Below are 22,372 nucleotides of genomic sequence, written 5' to 3' on the forward strand. Positions count from 1 at the left end.
AAAATGTGAGGCGAATCCGAGGGCATAAAACACTCTTCTCCTTTTCTTCTCCCTCTCTCACACAATGGTTCAAACCGTGAAAATCGCCAGTTGTAAAGAAAAGGACACATCGCGATTGAAAAAAAAGAGGGGGAAAAAGCCACTCGGATGTCTGAGGCGAGAGAGAAAAAACTCGCGCCAAAAATGAAACAACATGAAACAACAATTAAATTTAAACTTTTGTCAGTTGGCGCTTTCGAAGCGGTTGAACCACCGACAAATGGTGTTCGGGAACTTCACTATGATCTCCGGTGTGTAAAAAAAACAGTGTTGGTTAGACTTTAAAACCTCCGACAGGCTGTTCCGTGGGGGTTTTAGGGGGGATATAATCGCCGTGTCAGTTTAGGCTTTCTTATGCAAAGAGGCTGTGTTTGAAGGCGGATCTTTTAGCAGGTTAGACTCACACACACACACTCACACTCCGGCTCACTCACACACACTGCTGTGAAGCTCTCAGACGAGCTCGGAAGTCTCTGGAGTAGCTCACTACATTCTTACTTTCCTCTCGTGTTCATAAGGATTTCACTTAAGCCTGACTGTATTTTATGTTTTTTTGGTAAAAAAAAAAAAAAGTATCATCACTTTTTTGAAGGATGGACACAATCAACATTAAAAGAAGCTCCAAGTCTCTGGATTACATTGTAACCACTAACTGGTAAAAGTTGCATGCCGTCTGTCTTAAGTCTGTGTGTTCGATAGGATGGACAGAGTTTTTCTTCTGTTCCGACTGAACGACTTCATGGAAAGTGATGAAATGTTCTCTGCGGGGTACATCACCTACGTCTTTACTTCTCGAGGATTTACCGTACACACCATATAGTTCTCAAGAAGTTCTGTCTCTGTTTTCTGCGAGTCAAAAATCTGCAACTCAACAGACCTGTCCTGCAGCTCATTTTTTTCAAGCATAAACATTTGTGTAATTACTACCCATACTACATGAGATAATCCAGTGTGAGAAAATGCTTCACTCCGCAGTTGAATGGAGGCTTCTCGGCGTGCTGCTGCTCTCCGCGGCTGACTTTTGCGCTGCAATCAGCTCCATCGACCCGGACCGACCCGGAGAAGGCAGATGCCAGGAAATCTCCATCCCTCTGTGCAAGGACATTGGGTATAACTTGACGGTTATGCCAAACTTGATGGGGCACGAGAATCAGATCGAGGCTTCCATAAAGCTTCACGAGTTTGTGCCGCTGATCGAGTTTGGATGCCACAGCCACCTCAAGTTTTTTCTGTGCTCACTCTATGCCCCCATGTGCACGGAGCAGGTCTCCACGCCGATCCCAGCCTGCAGGGTGATGTGCGAGCAAGCGAGACAGAAGTGTTCACCCATTATGGAGCAGTTTAATTTTCAGTGGCCGGACTCACTGGACTGCTCCAGGCTACCTAATAAGAACGACCCTAACTTTCTCTGCATGGAGGCCCCCAACAACGGTAGCGACGATACTTCTTCGAAAGGATCTCACACCCAGCCTCCAGACTCACGCCCTCCTCGACATGGCAACAACCAGGATCTAACGATTAAGGAGAGGATGGGGAAAGACACTTGTGGAAACCCTGGGAAATTCCACTATGTGCAGAAGAGTGAGTCATGTGCCCCAAAGTGTTATCCCAAAGTCGATGTGTACTGGAGCCAAGCAGACAAGCGCTTCTCCCTGGTCTGGATAGCTATCTGGTCCATCCTTTGCTTCATCTCCAGTGCTTTTACTGTCCTCACCTTCCTCATTGACCCACAGCGCTTTAGGTACCCAGAGCGCCCCATCATCTTCCTCTCCATGTCCTACTGTGTCTATTCCGTAGGCTATCTCATTCGGCTTTTTGTTGGGGCTGAAAATGTGGCCTGTGACCGTGACAGCGGTGTCCAGTACATCATCCAGGAAGGCTTGGAGAGCACAGGTTGCACTATAGTGTTCCTCATCCTCTACTACTTTGGCATGGCTAGCTCCCTCTGGTGGGTGATTCTGACTCTCACTTGGTTCCTGGCAGCAGGGAAGAAATGGGGACATGAGGCTATTGAAGCCAACAGCAGCTATTTCCACTTGGCTGCCTGGGCAATCCCAGCCATAAAGACTATCCTGATTCTGGTCATGAGAAAGGTGGCAGGTGATGAACTGACAGGCATCTGTTATGTAGGCAGCATGGATGTCAAGGCTATGACTGGCTTTGTCCTAATCCCTTTGTCATGCTACCTTATCATAGGCACTTCCTTTTTGCTTTCTGGCTTTGTTGCTCTTTTTCACATTCGCAAGGTTATGAAAACAGAAGGAGAGAACACTGACAAGCTGGAGAAGCTGATGGTTCGGATCGGGGTGTTCTCTGTTCTCTACACCGTTCCTGCTACCTGTGTCATCGCTTGCTATTTCTACGAGCGTCTTAACATGGACTATTGGAAAGTTCTTGCTGTAGAGCAGCGCTGCATGGAGGGGGTCAACGGGACAGGAGAGGAGTGCACCATGAAAAGCTCCATCCCAGCAGTTGAGATATTTATGGTGAAGATCTTTATGCTGCTGGTGGTGGGCATTACCAGCGGCATGTGGATCTGGACTTCCAAGACGTTGCAGTCCTGGCAGAATGTCTTCAGCCGCAAGCTGAGAAAGAGGGCAAGGAGAAAGGCCGCGTGCGTTTTCACAGGCAGTCGGCCATACCTGAAACCTCACCCTGCACTGAAAGGACACAAAACGAAGTACGAACCCACTGGAGCTCCTGCCACATGTGTATGAACACAAAAACGTCCATGCACAAAAAAAGGAACACACTTATTGACACTGTTTATTTTTCGGACCCGTTCATGTGGGTGAACAAGCAACTTCAAAATACAATACGCAAACTTCATGTATATTTTATGCAAGCCTTAGTTCTTAAAAAAAAACTTGAAGTGTTGTAAGGACAGATAATAATTCTCATAATGATCTGTTTAAAAATAACCCACCAGCTTTTCAGTTAGTTGCTCTGTACTACTTATCCACTTAAGGTACTTTGTGGAGTTTGAAAGGGTTTGTTTTTGTTGTCAAAAGCGATCGAGTCCTCTTTGTGGTTATGTCACTGGGAATGGGTGTATCATGTGCAATAGATGTTTCTCTCAGTGACAGAGAGAAAAAAAGACTCTTAATACTGTAGTGGCCCATTAAAGACACTAAAAGGATTCTGCATACAATACTGTGTGTGAATGAGCTGGGGCGGGAGCTCTTCGGCTGCGTGTTCCTGTGGCTTTTCTATGGAAATCGAGGCCGTGTCACACACTGCTGCATTGACATTGGGGAGCAGCTGTTGGCTGCTGAGAATGAACTGGCTATTGTGAAGGCCCTCCATGGCATAAAGCAAATCTACAAGCACTAAATGTTGTCGTAAAAGACCGAGGCCTTTGATGGGGCATTTTGTACAGGAGGTTCTTAGCCCTTAGCCCTTTGGTTTGTTTTTGTCACACAGAGCTCTTTTTTTTTTTTCTTTTACAGCACAACAAATCCTTTGTATATATTTCTAAAAAAAGTTCATATTTTGTAAAAAAAAGACAAAAATAAAGACCTTCTAGTTTATGATGTTCAAAAACTAGAGTCTTCGACCTCAGTCTTGGTGTATTGTTTGTGTTCAGATATGCTTCTTTCAGATTAATAACATTGAAATTTAAAATATATAAATACTGTATATAATTAAATACAAGGTTTAGTAGGAAAGAAAACTTTGATGGGCTGCTAATCTGCAGTGACCTTGATAAGTGCTAATCAGTAAGATGATTGTCAACCAAAAAAAATGTATACGCTTAGTTTAAATACTTAATTTATTGCTATACTGTTAATATAACTTAATAATATATTATACATCATACAATTTTTCTGTGTGTATAGATACATGCAACTTAACCAAGTGTTTAAGTGATCTCTGTTCAGGGTGTTGAACGGTTCTTAACCACGTTCCAGTAATTTAAAATCTCCTTATTTGTTTTTGTTCCTCGATACAGCCTATATATATATGGTTTGTGTGTTTATACAATTACTTCACTGGTCTGTGGTTAAGGGTTTGAATCTTGCCCTAGGCCGCTACGCATAGAGTTTGCATGATCTCCCTGTGTTTGGTGGGTCTCCTCTGTATCCAAAGACAAATGGTGTAGGCTGATTGGCATCTCCAAATTGGCCATGTTATATATGTTATCATAAGATGGGTGTGTGCTTGTGCACTGTAATGAGTTGAGACCCCATCCTGAATGTACACCTCTTTGTACCCTTCCTTTCCTAGGATGGGCTTTAGGCCCTACACATATAGATGAATGGAATTTTCTTACATATTGGTGCTTAACGATACCTCATTCTGCTCACATAAATCCTTGTTTAGTGCAGACTAGGAAGGGGAGAAGGTTTATAAAAATAAAACTTTTGATGGCATCAAAGAGATTATGAACAAAGCTAGATTTTTAGCCTTGTATCAAAACCAACCACTTTTGAAATGCCTGGCTTTCATATTTCTCCCCTATTAATCTATTCACTTCCATGTTCTGTTCAAAAACAATACAGAAGCCAAGGCTTTAAAGCTTTTTTTTTTTTGGTCTTTTTTATCGTGACATCAAATCAGGTCATGTTTGTTGTGTAGCATTTTATTTAAATGATGCAGTTTTTACAGTTGCTGGTCGCAGAGCTTAAAAGCGTGTAAGTGTCATACTCAGAAGGTGTAACTTGGATCCTGTATGGCTCAAGCAACAGCGTGTATTGGGGTTATGCTTTCAAGTTAAGCTTTAAGGATTTAAAAAGTTTACAGAGTGGCATTTGTGCGTTCTCGTGCAAGAGCTCAGCAAGGATTATGTAAGTTCATCTAAGTCAAGAAAAAAAAACAGCGTAACTTCAAACAGGACTGTTGCGCTAAGCTGTTGTGGCAGAGCGTGATATTCAAAGCATGTCCGGTTTGCTTAGACTTCTTGCATCTTCGGTGTGTTTGGTCCAATCTGACCATAGAAGGTGGTTCTGATGGTATTATAGATGTCATCACCGTCTCACTTGGTTTGAGAAGGTCTGCAGTTTGGAGGACACATCCATGTAAGTCATTGAACAAAAAGATAGAACACTTCTAAGGAGAATATATGACAAAAGTTTTAAGCATCCACAATAACACTGTGAAAACTAAACTCACTATCTACATGACATATGTGTCTATACCTGAATATACAAAGCAAAAAAGACTAAGCATGCAATTAATATGAGTTACAGATTAATTAGTTTACATGACTTGAAATGGGAAGCTGCATCAGAAGTGGCCTTTTGCATATATTGGAAAACCACAGTGAAAGATAAATCACCTTAATCTTACTTTTCCTAGCCTTATTAAAACACCCATCAAAGTTCCTCGCTCTGATCCGCAAATAAGCATGTACATTCTTCAGAAACTGATCTCCTTCTTTCAGTGATACAAGGAAATAAGCCCTGATTCATGGGTGACTCATCATGTGGGTTTTTCTTTAACGCAGGTAAACGTGTCATACTGCATCCAAGCAGGTTTGAAAAGTAGCAAGTGGTTAGTTATAAGTAAGCCTAATGCACATTAGACTTATATCGGCAGGGGGGTTTTTGGGCTGCCTGAGGAATTAATGCACCTGGCCTCCTTGCCCCAGACGAGGCTAATTCCACTGGATAATTCTTCATCCCCTTTGTGATGTTTGGAATGACTCCACTCTTAGATTATGGTTATCGTTAAATTTACTCTGATTCTCAGGTTAATAAGGTTCATACCATGGGAGTTATATAATAAGGTTAAAGTAATGTAAGAGTAAGGTTAAGGATACTAAGGTTGACAGTGTTGAAAGTGACAAAGTGTTACTCGGGATAAGATCACTGAGGTTAAGGTTTTTGAGAGGGTTACTTAGGTTTAGATAACTGTTTCTGAGTGTTGGTCTAAGGTAAGTGTTTCCGAGCCGAAGGTGAGGGTTACTGAGGTTAAGGAGAAAGTTATTGGAATGTTGACATTTGGTTATTGAGGTTAAGAGAACAGAGATTGAATTGAGAGTTACTGAGGTTAGGGTTAGGTTAAGTTAATCCGAGTGGTCCTGAGGTAAAGTTTAGGATTAATGAGGTTAAGGTAAGTTGTTTCTGAAGTCAAGGTTAGGGTTACTAAGGTTAAGGTAAGGGTTACTGAGGTTGAGGTAAGGGGTTACTGGTGTAAGGCAAGTTTTCTGGGGTTAGGGTAATGGTTCTTGAGGTATAAGTAAATGTTTTAAAAGTTAGGAGTACAGAGATTGGAATGAGCGTTACTTAGATTAAGTTTTTCTGAGCTAAGGGTTACAAAAGTTAAGGTCAGGGTTGTGTGCGTGTGTGCGTGTGTGTGCGTGTGTGTGATTAGTCTCAGTTCATCAATTCATGAGCCATGTGTGTAGACACAGGTGAGCCTGGCCCTTGGGCTCTGCGGAAGACAAGAAAAATCTTAGCCTAACTAACTAACACGCAATAGAGCTTAGTGTTTGCCTCAGCGTATTTGTTTAGTGTACATTCAGAGTTGTGCAGTATGCATAAGCTCCCCAAAAAGAATAAAAAAGCTCTCTTAATCACTGGTTTAAACATTTGAGCAGCTTTTCATCTTCCTTAATATCCATGGACACACACACACAAACACAGATCTTTAGATGTTTTATTTTTAAGCTAAATCTGCTTTAGATAGCAGATTGGAAATGTATTTGATTTACTCACTAAATTTCTACCCCCAACTCACTAATGTATATCATGACTGTATTTTTAATGTATGCAAAAATAACTTGCCTAATCTTATTTTTTTATGATATTTTATTTTTATTATCTATGTAAACATACTAATTAATAAACTGTATGTTCTTGCTGATTTACATGCATAATGGTAGTACATATGCTCATAAAATGTGGAAGTAACCAATCTTGCGCCTCCGAGAGATAATTTTATATGAGCCCCAAAAATGCATAATTTTTCAGCATTATGCTGTCTCACTTCAAACAATAATCATTTAAAAGGCAAATTATACATATTTCTTTACGAGTATCACATTAAAATTGGTGTAAGATTCTAGAAGCATATGACGTGTAAGAATTGCTGCTTAAAAAGGTTTTTGGTGAAAGCTGTAGTGTCCGTAACCATGTCAAATTCATGTTGCAATATCTTAACAAGTTTGCATTTTAGAACAATACACTTTTAAAGATTTATTTCTTAGTTATGTGAAATCTAAATTAGCCAAGTTTTATCTGAATAACAATTAAGATCATTGTAAGATTTGAATTTAATAAAAATATAAATGTGTATGCAAAAACTGTAGCATAGATCGTGAAATAAAAAGCATTATGAAAAATTGTGTTATTTGATCCCATCTAAAAATTCACTTTTTTTACCTTTAGCACCGATACCATGTTTTGCCTGAGAGCGAAAAGGCTTGTAGTGTGAATTCTAAACCAAGCTAGTGGACTTTATAGGAGAATTGCGAACACTACAGTTTGTATTCAAGTACATTCATGAATTGTGGGGAAACCTGGAATATTTGTAAATTAAGATCAGAATCAGACAGCGTGGTCATGTTTTCATCCTTTAGCAACAACGAGTATCCGACATATTACTGATTACTTTTAGCCGTTGTTAAATATTTAATCAAATTCTACTTATTCCAACCAAGTCATTAGGAGATTAAGGGTTTGTTTTGAAGTTTGGGAACTCACTTCAGGTGTCAAAGGCAGAACGGTGTGTGTGTGTGTGTGTGTGTGTGTCTGAGGGATGTGTGTTGGGGGTTAAACAGGTCTGATCACACCAGTGTTGCAAAATGAATTATGTGTTTAGCTCTTTGCCTGAGGAGTTTTCAAGTCTCAGCAATGTTTCAGCTTAAACACTCAGATCACACAGCCTGGTTTCTTTCACTTACCTTCTCGCTTACTCACACACACACAAGCACGCACATACACACAAGCACAAGAAGATGGTTATGGCCACCTGGCCACAAACATGTGTGTGTGTGTGTGTGTATGTGTGTGTGCAACTGTAAGTGGCACTAACAGCAAGCAGTTCTCTTTTAATCTCCACCTCACTCCTCTTCTTCTCCTCAGTCACATGTGTATGTGTGTGTGTGTGTGTGTGTGTGTATCAGATGATTTGCTGAAGATGCAAGACTTTTTTTTTAAGCGAACTTTGATCTAAGATGGATTACAGTGACCTTTTGAGACGTATGTTCTAACACAGACCTACACACTTATACATTCTGGTGTTCACATGTGCTTAGGTGTGTGTTCGTGCGTGCGTGCGTGCGTGCGTGCGTGTGTGTATGTGTGTGTGTGTGTGTGTGTGTGACAGAGAGTGACAGTTCTCACATCACTTAAATCTTCAAAGTCTCTCTGGGGTCCTACATGCTTCACATCTATTTCTGGGACACACACACACACACACACACATACACATACACTTTCTGAAGACATAGCATAGTCCTAATCTTGTTTTTTAAGCTTTCAAAGATAATTTTATTGAAAAGTCAAAATAATTTTCTTTCCAAAGGGCAGAATCACAAAAATAGCTCGCCCTATTATTCGGAGATCGCGAGTTCGATTCCCGGGTGATGCTGTAACCTCCCGCAGCCGGAGGTCTAGAGAGAGGTGATTTGCCGAGCTCTCTCAGAGGGGAGGGATGAGAGGTACTTAGTGTTCTCACATTAATCAAGGCTCTACAGCCAATCAGGGCCATCTGTGAGCTCATGCAAGGAGAGGAAGCGGATAGCGCTGTCCTCCGAGTGTGTTACTCCGCCTTTAACGGTGCGTCATCGAGCAGTTCGAAAAGATGCGGTCGGCTAGCGTCACGTGGTTCGGAGAAAACACAAGATAGTCTTCGGCCGTCCCGACTGAGTGGTAGTAGTAGCCTTAAAGTGGATCCCCCTAGTGACTGGGAGGAATTGGACACGACTAAATTGGGGGGGAATTCAGGGAAAAATCTAAAAAAAAAAAAAGGAAAATCTTATGGCACGGTGGTGTAGTGGTTAACACAGTCGTCTAGCACCTTCAGGGTTCAGGTTTGATTCCTGCCTTGGGTTCTGTGTGCTTGGAATTTGTATGTTCTCCCTGTGCTTGGTGGGTTTCCTCCAGGTACTCCGTTTTTCCTCCTACAGTCCAAAGACATGCAGATTAGGCTAATTGGCGTGTCCGTAATGTGCGAGTGTTGTGTGAGTGTATGTGAGTGTGTGCCTTGACCTTGAGTGATGGATTGGCACCCTGTTCAGGGTGTACCCCACATTGTCCAAGCAGAGCAATGAGCCAGGTAAGGGTTACCTTCCTATAAATGGTCAGATATGTGTGTGTGTGTGTGTGTGTGTGGTGCATTAGAACTAAAAATGTAAAACTGACGCCAATTCAAAAATAGAAAAGGCAGGATGTTTTTTCTCTCATTTTTTTTTTTTCCAGTGACTAAAAGGTGGATTTAGTATAATAGCTGCACTGTAATTTTGGAAATGTGAATTTGACATCAAATTAAAGGTCCATTACAGGTCCATTTATAGACTGACCTGGTCTGACTTACATTAAGGCATCCTAGCAACGTCTATTGTTTACTGGGTCCATATTAAGCACCATGTGGGTGAAAAATGACTATCCTGACAGTTCTGGAATTTGAACTCAAAATCATCCCGCCCTTACAGTTATCTTGATGGACTAAACGTAAACATCTGGCTTGTGTTTAAAACCCGTTTCGTCTTTCCTAAATGGTTGGTCTTGTTGTAGTTTGGAGGTGGTAAAACGTCCGGTTACCTGAAATTCGAGCCAAGCTTACGGCAAAGTGTGCACCTCGTTCCATTCCCTTTTAGCTGCTTATCGCTCTTCAAGTAAACATCTCGACTATGAACAATGGCATCCTTCATCTCCTTTTTATTGTTCAGCACCTGTGTGTGTCTGTGTGTGTGTGTAGCAGGACAGTGTGAGTGACACAGTGGTGTGTTAAAGTCGTGTACTGACTCAGTGTTTCTGCAGATGCTGCGGGAGGGGTAGGGTTTCTGTCTGCATGTTTATTGAAATGGATAATGTTCATCTTAGGTGTGTGACAGGAAGCATGAGGGCAGCATGACACACACACGGGCACACACACACACGGTCTTTCCCAAGGTACTACAGCATAAGAGTGAAGACAAGGGTTAGGAATACATTCATTCATTTACTAATTTATACATTGTCTTGTAAGTGGTATATATTTTTTAAATAAAATATAAAAATATAGAGTACAGATTGGAGACAATGGGTGTTACATAATGCAAATAGTGCTCTATATAAATTATAGATTATGTTTTTGTATATACTGTATATATATATATATATATATATATATATATATATATATATAGTAAGCATCTACATTATATTAAATGGAAAGAAATTTGGGATTTGTAATCAGACTCTGTTCTTAAATATAATGGATATGTTAAGACATAATTGTGTTTTCATCATCTTTATATTTTATACTATATTCTTTATTATATAATTGATAATAAAAGTAGTGTATAAGATGTACAAAATAATAATAAAAAATTAATGTGATCCAAAATAGCACAATTATGTGTAATACTATTTTAAAAAATGAGACTTGTTCCCGTTTGTGACTTTCTTTAAAAATTCACCCCCTATAGTTTATCCGATGTAAGCAAGTAAGTTAGCGCCACATTTATACTTATCAATCATACATTCGTATTCCCCCTGACACACACACACACACACACACATAGGCACGCCTTAACAGATGCAAGTCATTTCTCATATCCACCCACATGCCCTCACATCAACACACACACCTGCAGCCTCGGAGTCCCATTACAGACTGTTTCTGTTACGCTGAATCTGTAAAGACGCCAGAGGATAGAGATTATCCAAAGAAACATTCTTATCGCCTTTTCAATCTCCATCCTGGAAAGTTATCCATCTATAGATCCAGCACTTAGTGACAGACAAAGCAGCTACCGTTTTTTCCCCCTGCACATGTATTAAAGATTAACCCAAATCCCATTAGCAAGGCTCTGTTTGCTTACCAAAAGCTTCATACAAGTTTCAACCACTCTCTCTGTAGTCTTTATCTTAGACTATCTGACATGCTACCTAGAATTAGACTAGGTAGATATCTGGGAAAGAACGTTGCTGCAATTGATTTAACTCTGGTTATTTGATGTCTTGAAATGTTAACATTATGCCTAGTCATGTAATCGGACCGGAATTGCCACATTCTCACCCTGCGGCGATGAGTGACTATAAATATTATCTAGAACTAATAGGTTGTGAGAAAGCATGAGAACTGTGAGCTCAGGTGTATTAGAGTAAATCAGTCTCCGCTTAGATTAGTAATCAGACTTTATACTAGATATGTTAAGACATGATTGTGTTGTTTTGATACAGTTGATTTCATTATCTGTATATTTCACACTTTATTTTTTATTACACAACAGTTAGTTCTGACCAAGTCATCTTATTGGTGAACTGGTTAAGTGAATGTATCTCTCCTCATCACAGGTGTTCTAACAATCGTTAATTACTAACTGTCAGTCGCCAGCATGGGTGAACGTTGGTGAGTACGGTCTGCAGTACTGGAAAGACGGGAGAGCAGCTGCCTGCCAAAACCCACACTCAAACCCAGTCTCAGAAACACTTATAGCAAAAAAAAACATCGGATAATATTATGTCATCGTAAACAACTTGTCTTTGTAGTTCCTATAACAAGGCTGAATCCCAAATCGATTTGTATCCCCTGATCAAGGGCACTACTCGGTGTGTGGAACAAGGGATTGTACACTATAGTGCACTAGCTTTCCATTAATGCTGAAACCCCAGAAGTTAACTTATTTAATAAAGCAGAATTTAAAACTACTTTGACCCCCATTGATAACACTAGCTGTCAGTGGCGGTCGCCAGCTCCTGCAGTCGTGGTTTCTTACTTCAGTTGTTCACTGTTGGATAAAAGCACTATCACACTCTAGGTTATTAGTCTTAAGTATTATTATTAAGTATTAAGTAGAATTAAGTAACCTGAATATATATATAAAAAAAGTGAGTTTATGGTGCTTGTACTTGTTGTTTGTATTTATATTTATTTAAATGATTTGTAAAAAAAAAAAAAAAAAAAAGTTAGTTTAAAAGCTTTTAAAATATTAAAATATAATGAGTATTGATATTACCTGATACGTAAAGTTTCCGTTTTATTATTAGAAAAAAAAAATGACATAATTTTGTGTATTCATCTGATTTGACCGGTACTTACAAACTGCATAAATGTACAGTTTGGGCTAGGAAGAAATGAGCCCCAGATTATCACACAAGTGGTGCTATTGCAGTTGGGTTCACAAAAATAATCCATTATCACTCACTCATGTATCTAGTAGAGTCACCAGAGGCCTGCAGCCGGTCCCAGAGAACTCAGGTCACAATCACTGGGCACACAAGCACCCGCAGGTAACCCACCGAACACTGGGAGAACATGAAAACTCCACAGCACAAAGACCCAAGGTAAGAATCGAACCCTCAACCAAGATGGTCCCACTGTGCTAATAATTACACTACCCCGTCACCACAAATAAGCAATTATACTAGCTAATGTAATATATTGTTGGCCTGTTGTTGGCATATATTGTTTAGAAGGTCCCAGGTTCAAACGCAAGCACCAAGGTCCTACGATTGGGCCCCTGAGCAAGGCCCTTAACCCAAAACTGCCCATATGTACAGTATAATAAGATTAAAAAATGGTCAGTTAAGAGCATATCTTTTTCCTGCAATCATAGACAACTAGGATTTTATTTAACCACTTTTTAACCAGCTGGGCTTACATCCAAACTTTTCAATTTTACTAGAAATTTAGAAATTGAGTATACCCCCCCCCCCCCCCCCCCAAAAAAAAAAACTTTGTTTTTCCCACCCTTTCTCGCTAGTCTCCCCAGGCTTTAATTTTCATTAGTGAACACATTTGCTCCTGCCACTCTGTTAGACTCACCACTTTTGCAATATTACCCATGTGACATGATGGACAAACACACTCCTTTCATGCATGCACATACACGTTTGTCACTTGTCTAAGGTTTAGGTTGCAGGGTTTGTTATGTGTGTGTTTGTCAAAGTAAAGTAGCCCTTCGCAATTATTAGAGGCGAGACACAGGGGAGTCATTACAGAAGAATCTGGAATAATAGGAGCACTCCCGTCAAGCCTTGGGCAGGGCCACTTTTCAGACACACACACACACACACACACACACACACAAATATACTTAGACTGACACAAGAGACCGGTTTGTTGAGAAAAAAAAAAAGACAGATAGACAGATAAGAACTCTCATAATGTTTATGTTATACCATGAAGAACAAAAGGAGTTGAAAGAACGGGTCACATGGCTTCTTTGAGACCGACAACATAAAAAAGAAACAAGGAAATACAAACATCGATGGTGGGTTCGAATCGAAAGAACAGAGAAGATCGCTGAGAAGGGTGCGACAGTGAGATGAAGGAGTGTCAGAGTGATTTACATACACCTGATCCTCGGATCGGTGCAAATGCGTGAAGTCCTCTTTGATGTCTGCACCTTGCCAATGAGCTCTTGAGAGAAAGTAAACGCGAGGAGCGAGGCGTTTGTAAACACGCGGCTAATGTTCAAACCTGTGTACACACACGCTCGGGCGAAGACGCTCTCAGCTCAGACAAAACAGGATTTATTTCCATTTTATATTTCTTCTCGTTGTGTAGCAGGTTGTTTGTTTATGGGAATATTCCAGACAGCGAGACTGAAATAGATCATAGTGTGTCGTCTTATGATTGATGATCAGAACGTGGAGCAGACGAGACAACGTTACAAACAACACAAACCTGATCTATAGGTGTGGCAACACAAACCGTGGGGAGCATGTTTATTTTCAGTTCACACTTGTATTACATTTCATAAACATTTGAAGGCTAGATTCGTCCAAATCCTGGTGTCTAACGTCTTTCGTATTTCTGGTTTGTGCAGTACTGGATCAACTGTTTTTTATTTATGTACATCTGATTTGTGTTTAAAGGCGGCACGGTGGTGTAGTGGTTAGCACTGTCGCCTTGCACCTCCAGGGTCCAGGCTCGATTCCCGTCTCTCTGTGTGCATGGCGTTTGCATGTTCTCCCCGTGCTTGGTGGGTTTCCTCCGGGTACTCCGGTTTCCACCCACATGTAGACTAACATGTAGGTGAGGTTGATTGGTGTTCCCAAATTGCCCGTAGTGTGTGAATGAGTGTGTAAGCATGTGTGTGTGCACTGCGATGGATTGGCACCGCCTCGTGCCCTAAGTCTCCTGGGATTGGCTCCAGGTCCCCGCGACCCTGAATACAGGATAAAGCAGTAAAGAAGATGAGTGAGTGATTTGTGTTTCTTGTAATAGTTTTGCTGATCAAATTACAACTCTGCCCATTAATTTCCAAATAAACTCATGAACAGTGGGTTATATCTTTACTTGATTATTCTGCTGCATCATGGATTATTTACCTGTTACTGTAGCCTCAAGTGTTTTATTTAAATGCAATTTAACAGAAATGTACGTTTTTATTTTATAAATGAATAAGACATTCTTTTTTACATGACACTGCTTACATGTACAGTAGGTTTAACATCGTGGCATGTCCCTTAAGCAAGTCAGGTCATTTACGCGTTAGAAGCTGTGCACAATCAAGGCTGACATCACAGGAGGATGTTATTGTAGAAAAACCTGGTTTATTAATGAACAAAATGAAATCATAAAAGACAAACGTTATAACTACAGTAGATGACGGGCTAGGGTCGGGCGATTAGAAAACAGACAAACAAGGACAGGCAGAATTGGAGGTGAAAAGGAAGAACAATATCGTACACAGCTGAGCAAGACAAACAACTGCTTAGTCACAAGTGGGTTAGATGACAGAGTGTGCACTTTGCAAAGCAAAATGTTTTTGGAATCTGTAAATACTGTGGCATGCATTCAAGGTCAGGTGTGTGTGTGAGTCTGAGTTCTCACCGGCCATGTTTGTAGGCTGGGTTGGGTTCTGAGTGTTGGGACCTGACATGAACAGTGACTTTGCATGGGACTCTCTTTTTATCTCTCTTGATGTTTTTAATCCGAAAAATGCAGCTTGTGAGATAGACTGATTCATGATGACCTTTTCTACATGAAACCTACCTGACACTGGAGACTCCTTTCAGAAATGGTACATAAGAATTTCCAAATATCTATCTATCTAGCTAGGAAACTACGGACCATGGAGGCCAATAGTGATTATTGTATTTATTCTTATTTTTACACCGGTGGTAGGACCTCTGATCAACATTCACACACGCATTCACACACTACAGCAATGTGAGAACAACAATTAACTATATTTGCATGTATTTGCAGGAGGAAACAGTTATGGAGGGAACCTAAATTCTTTAAATCTGTTTACAGCTGACCGATCCTAAGCATGACCAAATTTTTTTTTGTCCACCTTATCTTCAGCAAGGGTACCAGTATATCCCATCATATTTAAAGCCACAGGCACAAACATCTGCCTAGGAGACTAAAAACAGCACTTAACAAACTGTCCTCTACTTGTTTTAAAAGCCAGAAATCAATTAAAGCTTTGAATTTCTGTGGTGAACCTCACAATCCAACCTTTTGTCATTTTTGACTGAAATTCAAACCAAAAAGCCGTCCTTCATTTCATGTAGAAATATTGGACATAGAAGTTAAGGTTCCATGCTGATTTGAGATCTTTTGTTATGGTTAGATCATAGGAGTCCAAAGCTCTATTTGGATGGGATTAGTTCCACATGGTGCTACTTAGTGATTTGCCATCCAGATCAGTGATGTTGGCAGGGTTTCTTCTTTCACTGCAAAAAAATGTGTGCATATCTTCAATTGAATTCAGATCTTACATATATATTTATTCCTATTTCCTACAATAAGATTACAATTTTGCTTAACACCAACTAAACCATGACATTTTGGAGTGTGTTTAGCTATGTGTGTGTGTGTGGGTGTGTGTAGTCTTGACACTTGTTTTTTTTTTTTTTTGTTTTTTTTTTTGCTGATCTACTAATTTGATACCAGACCTCCTGGAGGCGCTGTCATTTTTATATTAATAGTTTGTTGAGAACTAAAAATATATATGTTTTTGTGTTTGTGTGTGTGTGTGTGAAAGTGCAATGTCTTCCATGGTGATTTAGGATTTAGCAGAGCAGGATTGCAGGATTGCATAGGATTGTATAGGTCTAATCTGCACCATTCGTAAATCCTCACAAAACACACACACACACATACACACACACACACACACATACACACAAGCACTAATCTGTCCTTCTTGTTAATCCTTACTGCAAAGTGCTGAGATAATGAAAAGCCATCAAGAATCCCAGAGCATGAATGCCGGAGCTAAACACACACACACACACACACACACACACACACACACACACACACACACATATATATATATATATATATATATATATATATATATATATAAAGAGAGAGAGAGAGAGAGAGAGAGAGAGAGTCTAAAAGGTATATCAAGAATATATGGTCGACAAATAAAAAAATGAATAACTCAATTATATATAACCTTATCATTCCAAGAAAATGAAATACAAATCACTGCACCATGCACTACACCACACTCCATCTTTTTTTTAAAGTTACCCCCCAAAAAACCCTTTACTTCTGATCAATCCAGCCTCTCAGAGGAATGTTCCAGGTTATGTAGTGTTGATGGAGACTTCAAAGAGAGTGTCGTTGAGACGATTTCCCTTTTCCGGGACAAGGGAAGAGTTGGACTGAAAAATGATATGAAGATTGACAGAGCAAGAGATAGATAGAACAGGAAGACAAAGAACAGGAAGGACTTACACCGAATTGGGTGGTCAGGGTCTGGGGTTGTGAAAGGAATGGTAGTTTAACACCTGGGGTATTTCTTTTAATTTAACTGGGGAATGGGATGTATCTCAAATCTTAGCTCAAATTAAGCCACGGATTTAGGTAAAAAAAAAAAAAAGACTAAAAACATGTTTATAATATGTTCGCATTTGCTGTCATATAAGTTCATATGCAGATCGTGCATGCAAATCTCTTCAAGTGTGTATTTCATTTCTCACTACTGCACTTTAGGGAATTCACACTCAGCAGGAGGTCGGTAAAGCCACGGGATCAGACGGAGAAAGACTTGCACTGTGAGTTGAATGTTTATCGTCAGGTTGAGCTATAGTTAACTGCTTTTTTTCGAAAACTAACACAAAACTATCGAACACATAATTAGCTAAGATACCTCGGAAATAAAGCATCCGAGCTGAGAAATTACATAATTTTCTACCTGGTGCAATCAAGCTACAAGTTGTTCAGAAAACAAACAGGTCAGAGTGATGCATATTTGCTTCCTCGAACCAGCTAACGCTATAGATTTAACAAGCTATGTCTGTGTTTTGACTGATCTCAAGCAAATACTTGTACATACAGGATCCCTTGATTTTTTTGTCTGTGTATGGATACTTTCTTTTCAATATAAGAGCTGATATTCAGATCTTTAAAAAAAATAAAACAAGCACTGTACTGTAGAAATGTTAGACGGTGCTCGCATGCATGCAAATCTGTTTGAGTGTGTATTCCCATTTTTATATTTCCGTGTTGAAGTTTAGAGAATTCCAACTCACTAGGAGGTTGGCAATGATTCAAGATCTAAGAGAGAAGGGGCAAAGAGATTAAAGGCGCAGATATAGCAGAAGTGAAATTAACACAAATTCTCATTTACCCCATGTGCACTCGATCAGCCAAGACATGATGTTTGGTGTCTAACATTTTAGACTATTTTCTGAATTCGATATCAAATAACAGCTCATACAGAGAGACTTTTTCAGATTGTGCAAGACAAATAATGAAGTCTATATCATATCATATGTGTGGTCTGATCTACTCTATATAAAATATCTGATCTACTCTATATAAATTCAATTCAATTTCATTTATATAGCGCTTTTAACAATGGTCATTGTTTCAAAGAAGCTTCACAAAATGTCTAACGTCTGTGGTCTGATCTACTCTGTATAAGAGAAGTGTAGTCTTATCTACTATATAACAATATGTGGTCTGATCTACTGTATATAAGGCATCTGTGGTCCACTCTGTATATCAGATATCTGTGGTCTGATCCATCATATATGAGATACGTGGTCTAATCTCCTGCATATAAGATTTTTGTGGTCTGACATCAGACCTCTGGTTTATATAAGATATCTGTGGTATGATCCTCAGACCACAGATCAGTAGTGGTCTGATCTACTGCATACAGTATTAGATATCTGTGGTCTAATCTACTCTATGTAATATATCTGTGATCTAATCCTTTCTGTATAAGATATCTGTGTTCTGGCCCTCTCCATATAAAAAAATGTGTAGTCCGATCTACTGTATATAACAGATATCTGTTCGGTCCGACCTACTTTATATGATGTGATATTTGTGATATGACTTACAATATATGAGATATCTGTGGCATGATTTGCTGTATATAAGATCAGCGATCTGATCTACTGTGTATAAGAGATATCAGTGATCTGATCTACTGTATGTACAGTAAGAGATATGTGGTCTTTTCCTTTCTATATAAGACACATGTGGTCTGATCTACTCTATATCTAAGAGTAATCTGATCTATGATCATATATCTTTAAGATATCTGTGATTTAATGTACTCTATATACAGTATAGTATCTAAGATACAGTATCAGTAATCCGATCTATCCTACATATATAATACATTTGTAGTATGATCTATTTTATATAAAATATTTGTGGTCTGATCTATTTTATATATATTTTCTGTGGTCTAATTTACTCAGTGTCAGACGTCAGTGGTCTGATCTACTCTATATAAAATATCTGTTTAACTTCATATAAACATTGATCTAATCTACGTATATATTTGTCAGAGAAAGAGAGAAAAAAAAGGAGAGGGTTGAAGGGAATGACTGTTTATCGTGGTTATAATGTGAGTGAGAACAGGAACTAACTCGCCTCTCAGAACAAAATGTTGGCAAAATGTTTGTAATACTGTATAAGAGGAATAAAACAACTTCCTGTAAGAGGATAATAATTCATTTCACTTGAGGTTGCGTCCTCCCTGAAGATGATTAATTTCCTGTGAACCATTTGTGGTTTACTCTTTACTTCAATACAATATGTTCCACTCCAAAACCTTGTGGCAAATGTCTGTGCTTATATTCACTGCACCTTCAATTCAAATATGAGTCAATTATGACTTATATCACTCATAATTATCCTCCGGTTTGCCTCCTGTCTCTCTCAGGTCAGCATCCGCTGAGCGAAAGCACAAGAAAAAGCTTGTCCATTATCTTCCTTTGTGTGTTTGAGAGTTGATGAGAACTCATCCGGATACAATATCGACCGCAAAACGGAGCGCCAGCGAGCACACAAAGAGAACACCTGCTTGCCCTTTTTTCTCCAAAAACAAAGCATCATCTTCAGCGCAGAAAAGATCTTTTAACATGTCAGTAAAGACGAGCTGTAGCATGCCTACATGCTGTCAAAATCGCAGGTTCAATATACAGGAGGGTGTTTTGTGCTCTGACTGCGTTTGGTTAGTGGAAGGCACGGTTTGATGTTTAAAAAAAAAACACACACATTTCGTGTGGAGCCTGAGATGACAAACAGACGAATTAGTGTTAAGCTAACGTTAGCTACACCGAAGTCTTAGATAAGCCTGAATATATGCATTGTAGTTAAGGAGCACAGGCGTGTAAACAAAGCAGCAATATTTGTTAACTGTCAGAGCAAGGCTTGGAGAATCTTAGTCAAGCAGCATTAGGCTTACAAAGATGGATTGCAAAGATGGGTTACAATGACGTATTATAGTAGGAGAAGTATTACAGATTCATGTTTTGTTCGAGAAGATGAGATTGAGCACTGTGTATCCCTGGATGTGCTGCCAAGTCCTCTGTGTTCGGTTAAAGAAACTAGAATATTGTTCAACATGGACTGGTTTTAAAAATGCCCCAGTGGTGCGACTGATACAGGCAAGTATTTTTTTCGTCTTCTGATTCCTGTTGGCTGGAGATTTCAACCTTCTTTCATTTCATCATCATATCATATCATGAAGTTACCCATGTTGCAGATGTACCTAATAAACTGACCACAGCTCACAATTGTGACAATTGTGAACTGTGATCACAATTGATAATGCACAAAAATCATTTTCTAACACTGTTACTGTACTAATGGTTATTTTCTAATATGTCTGCATGTATGTGTGTGTGCGTGTGTGTGTGTGTGTGCATGCCAAAATCACAAGGTCAAAGCTGCCGAAGCGACAAACTTCTCATTGTGTTTTGGTTTGTGTAATAAGGCTCTTTTTTAGGCAGGATGTGCTTCCTTCCAAAAACTAGAAATAGTGCAGTCTTTTACACATACACACACACACACACAATAGTAGGCTGCATTCATAGCGCTAACAGTTACCCTCTTATTAACACACTTTAATAGCCATGACTTACATTACCTTGCGCCTGGCTTCATTTGACACCTGTGCTTGATAAATACTGTACACAGTCATGTGTGTGTGTGTGTGTGTGTGTGTTATCATTCTATCAGCGTTTGTCAGTCATGGAAAGAGTCAGTGCTGATGAGTGAGTAATCCCAATAAGGATTTGATTTGAGTTTAAATAAACCAGACAACATTCAACCTGCTCGTCATTCCTTTTATCCCAAAATATAGTCAGTTTAGGAGTTTGTCCCTTTCATCTTGCTTTGACATGTGACTTTGTCTTGATTCTGCTCGTGTCTCCTGTCCTGTCGTCGGTGTGTTTCCTGATAGTTTTCTGTTCAGATCTTGATCTGTTTGTTGTGCCTCTTTCTGCATGCACATTTTCTAGGAAGTGGAACGTTGGACCTTTGACATGTCTTATTTTTGACATTTGTGTTTCCAAGCTCGAAAATTTGGGGGAAAACACATGGACTCCACTAGCAAATACAAGTCAAACCGGGAATTGTTGAAATTTCTGCTGAATGACGGCGATATTTATAGAAGACTTCAAGCATTCCTGTGGACAATCAGCAAGTGGAAGGCCAGATCCTCAAACCTTGATGGATAAATTGTCACCAACATGCAGAAGAGACACATCTGTCTGTGGGAACTGAACACACAGTCATTCATCAGAACCACTTGCACATTACGGGAACTCTGCTGGGAGTTAGTGGTACATCCCCTGTACAGTCCTGACCTCAATCAAAGTTTTGCACATTAGTGGGCATTCCTGGGAGGCCAGCGTTACAGATGTTAAGGAGGGGCAGTCAACTTTCTGTACCTGGATGGCATCCAAGCACTTGTGAAACGCTGAGATGAGTGCATTAGTGTAGCAGGAGATTATATAGAGAAATAAATTGAGATTTAACTCAACTTATAACTGTGTCCTGTTATCAAAAAGCCCAGTTTGACTATGAAAACCCATGTTGATTTGATGTCATTTGCTGAAGTCGTGTTTCCCGTATTAAGGTGCGTTTAAGGAAAGATGACAAATTGTTATTCCCTGCTGTAAAAGCCCCCGAAAACACCCTCTCCACAACATTTAATGTTAACTTGTCATATTAAGTTGATAAACTTCTTCTTTTTCTTCTTTCTTGTTGTTTATCCGTAGTTCGAATCCAGTAGGTTGCACTACCGCCAACTCTAGGTCTCACTCTCCCTCATCTTCTTAAAGCCGATTTTCCAGTCCAGCCTTCCTTAAAAAAAAAAAAAAACGTTAAATGCTTTCTTCCTCGATCTTGTCTTGTCTTGCTCTGTGTCTTGAACTCTACGTCTGCTTTTATTCAGCACGTTCACACACACACTATCTTCTCTCCAAGTTCCCTCTGCGCCTTTGGTTGGAGTTGATGAAGTTGTTAGTCACAGTGAAATTGAGATAAGTCTAATTAGATCAGTTTGTAATCAGATAACAGCTGTCAAAATGGCCGCCAATTTTAAAAGTGCTACAAGATTACACACAACAGAGGAACATTAAAGCTTGTTGATGAAATGCAAATTCCACAATGTGAAGGCTTGCAGCATTCTGGTCAAAGTCCACCTACAAACTTTGGTTGTCCAAAATCGCCACCTCTATAAGGTTACACCATTCAGCTCAATGGCGAAGATTCGATGATGGCTAGTCCCACTGTGTCCTAAATTACATCAGCAGGTGTGTGACATCACTAAAGAATTTGTTGTGAGACAGATTTTAGGTCGTCTAGACTCCCTTTGGTCTCATAGCTCAAGTGTAAAACCGAAGACACAACTATAAGATAACCAAAGCAGAAACAATTTATCAAACTGTTGGGATGATAAATGTAACACACACACACACACACACACACATACACACACACACGGTGATGGAAA

The 22,372-nt window shown here is 39.6% G+C and overlaps 1 protein-coding gene across 1 annotated transcript; it reads left to right on the forward strand.

The window, feature by feature from the left end:
* The first annotated feature begins 592 nt into the window (after window positions 1–592).
* Window positions 593–3,553, forward strand: fzd10 (frizzled class receptor 10). Its single transcript, XM_053504803.1, has one exon. It carries the CDS (start codon window positions 999–1,001, stop codon window positions 2,754–2,756), a length of 1,758 nt encoding a protein of 585 aa, XP_053360778.1. The 5' UTR covers window positions 593–998; the 3' UTR covers window positions 2,757–3,553.
* Window positions 3,554–22,372: the final 18,819 nt, after the last annotated feature.

The sequence above is a fragment of the Clarias gariepinus genome, chromosome 9, assembly GCF_024256425.1.
Source record: "Clarias gariepinus isolate MV-2021 ecotype Netherlands chromosome 9, CGAR_prim_01v2, whole genome shotgun sequence".
NCBI classification, from domain to species: Eukaryota; Metazoa; Chordata; class Actinopteri; order Siluriformes; family Clariidae; genus Clarias; species Clarias gariepinus.

Excerpts from the sequence above, each read along its gene's own strand:
- fzd10 (XM_053504803.1), top strand. The coding sequence starts at position 999 with ATGCTTCACTCCGCAGTTGAATGGAGGCTTCTCGGCGTGCTGCTGCTC.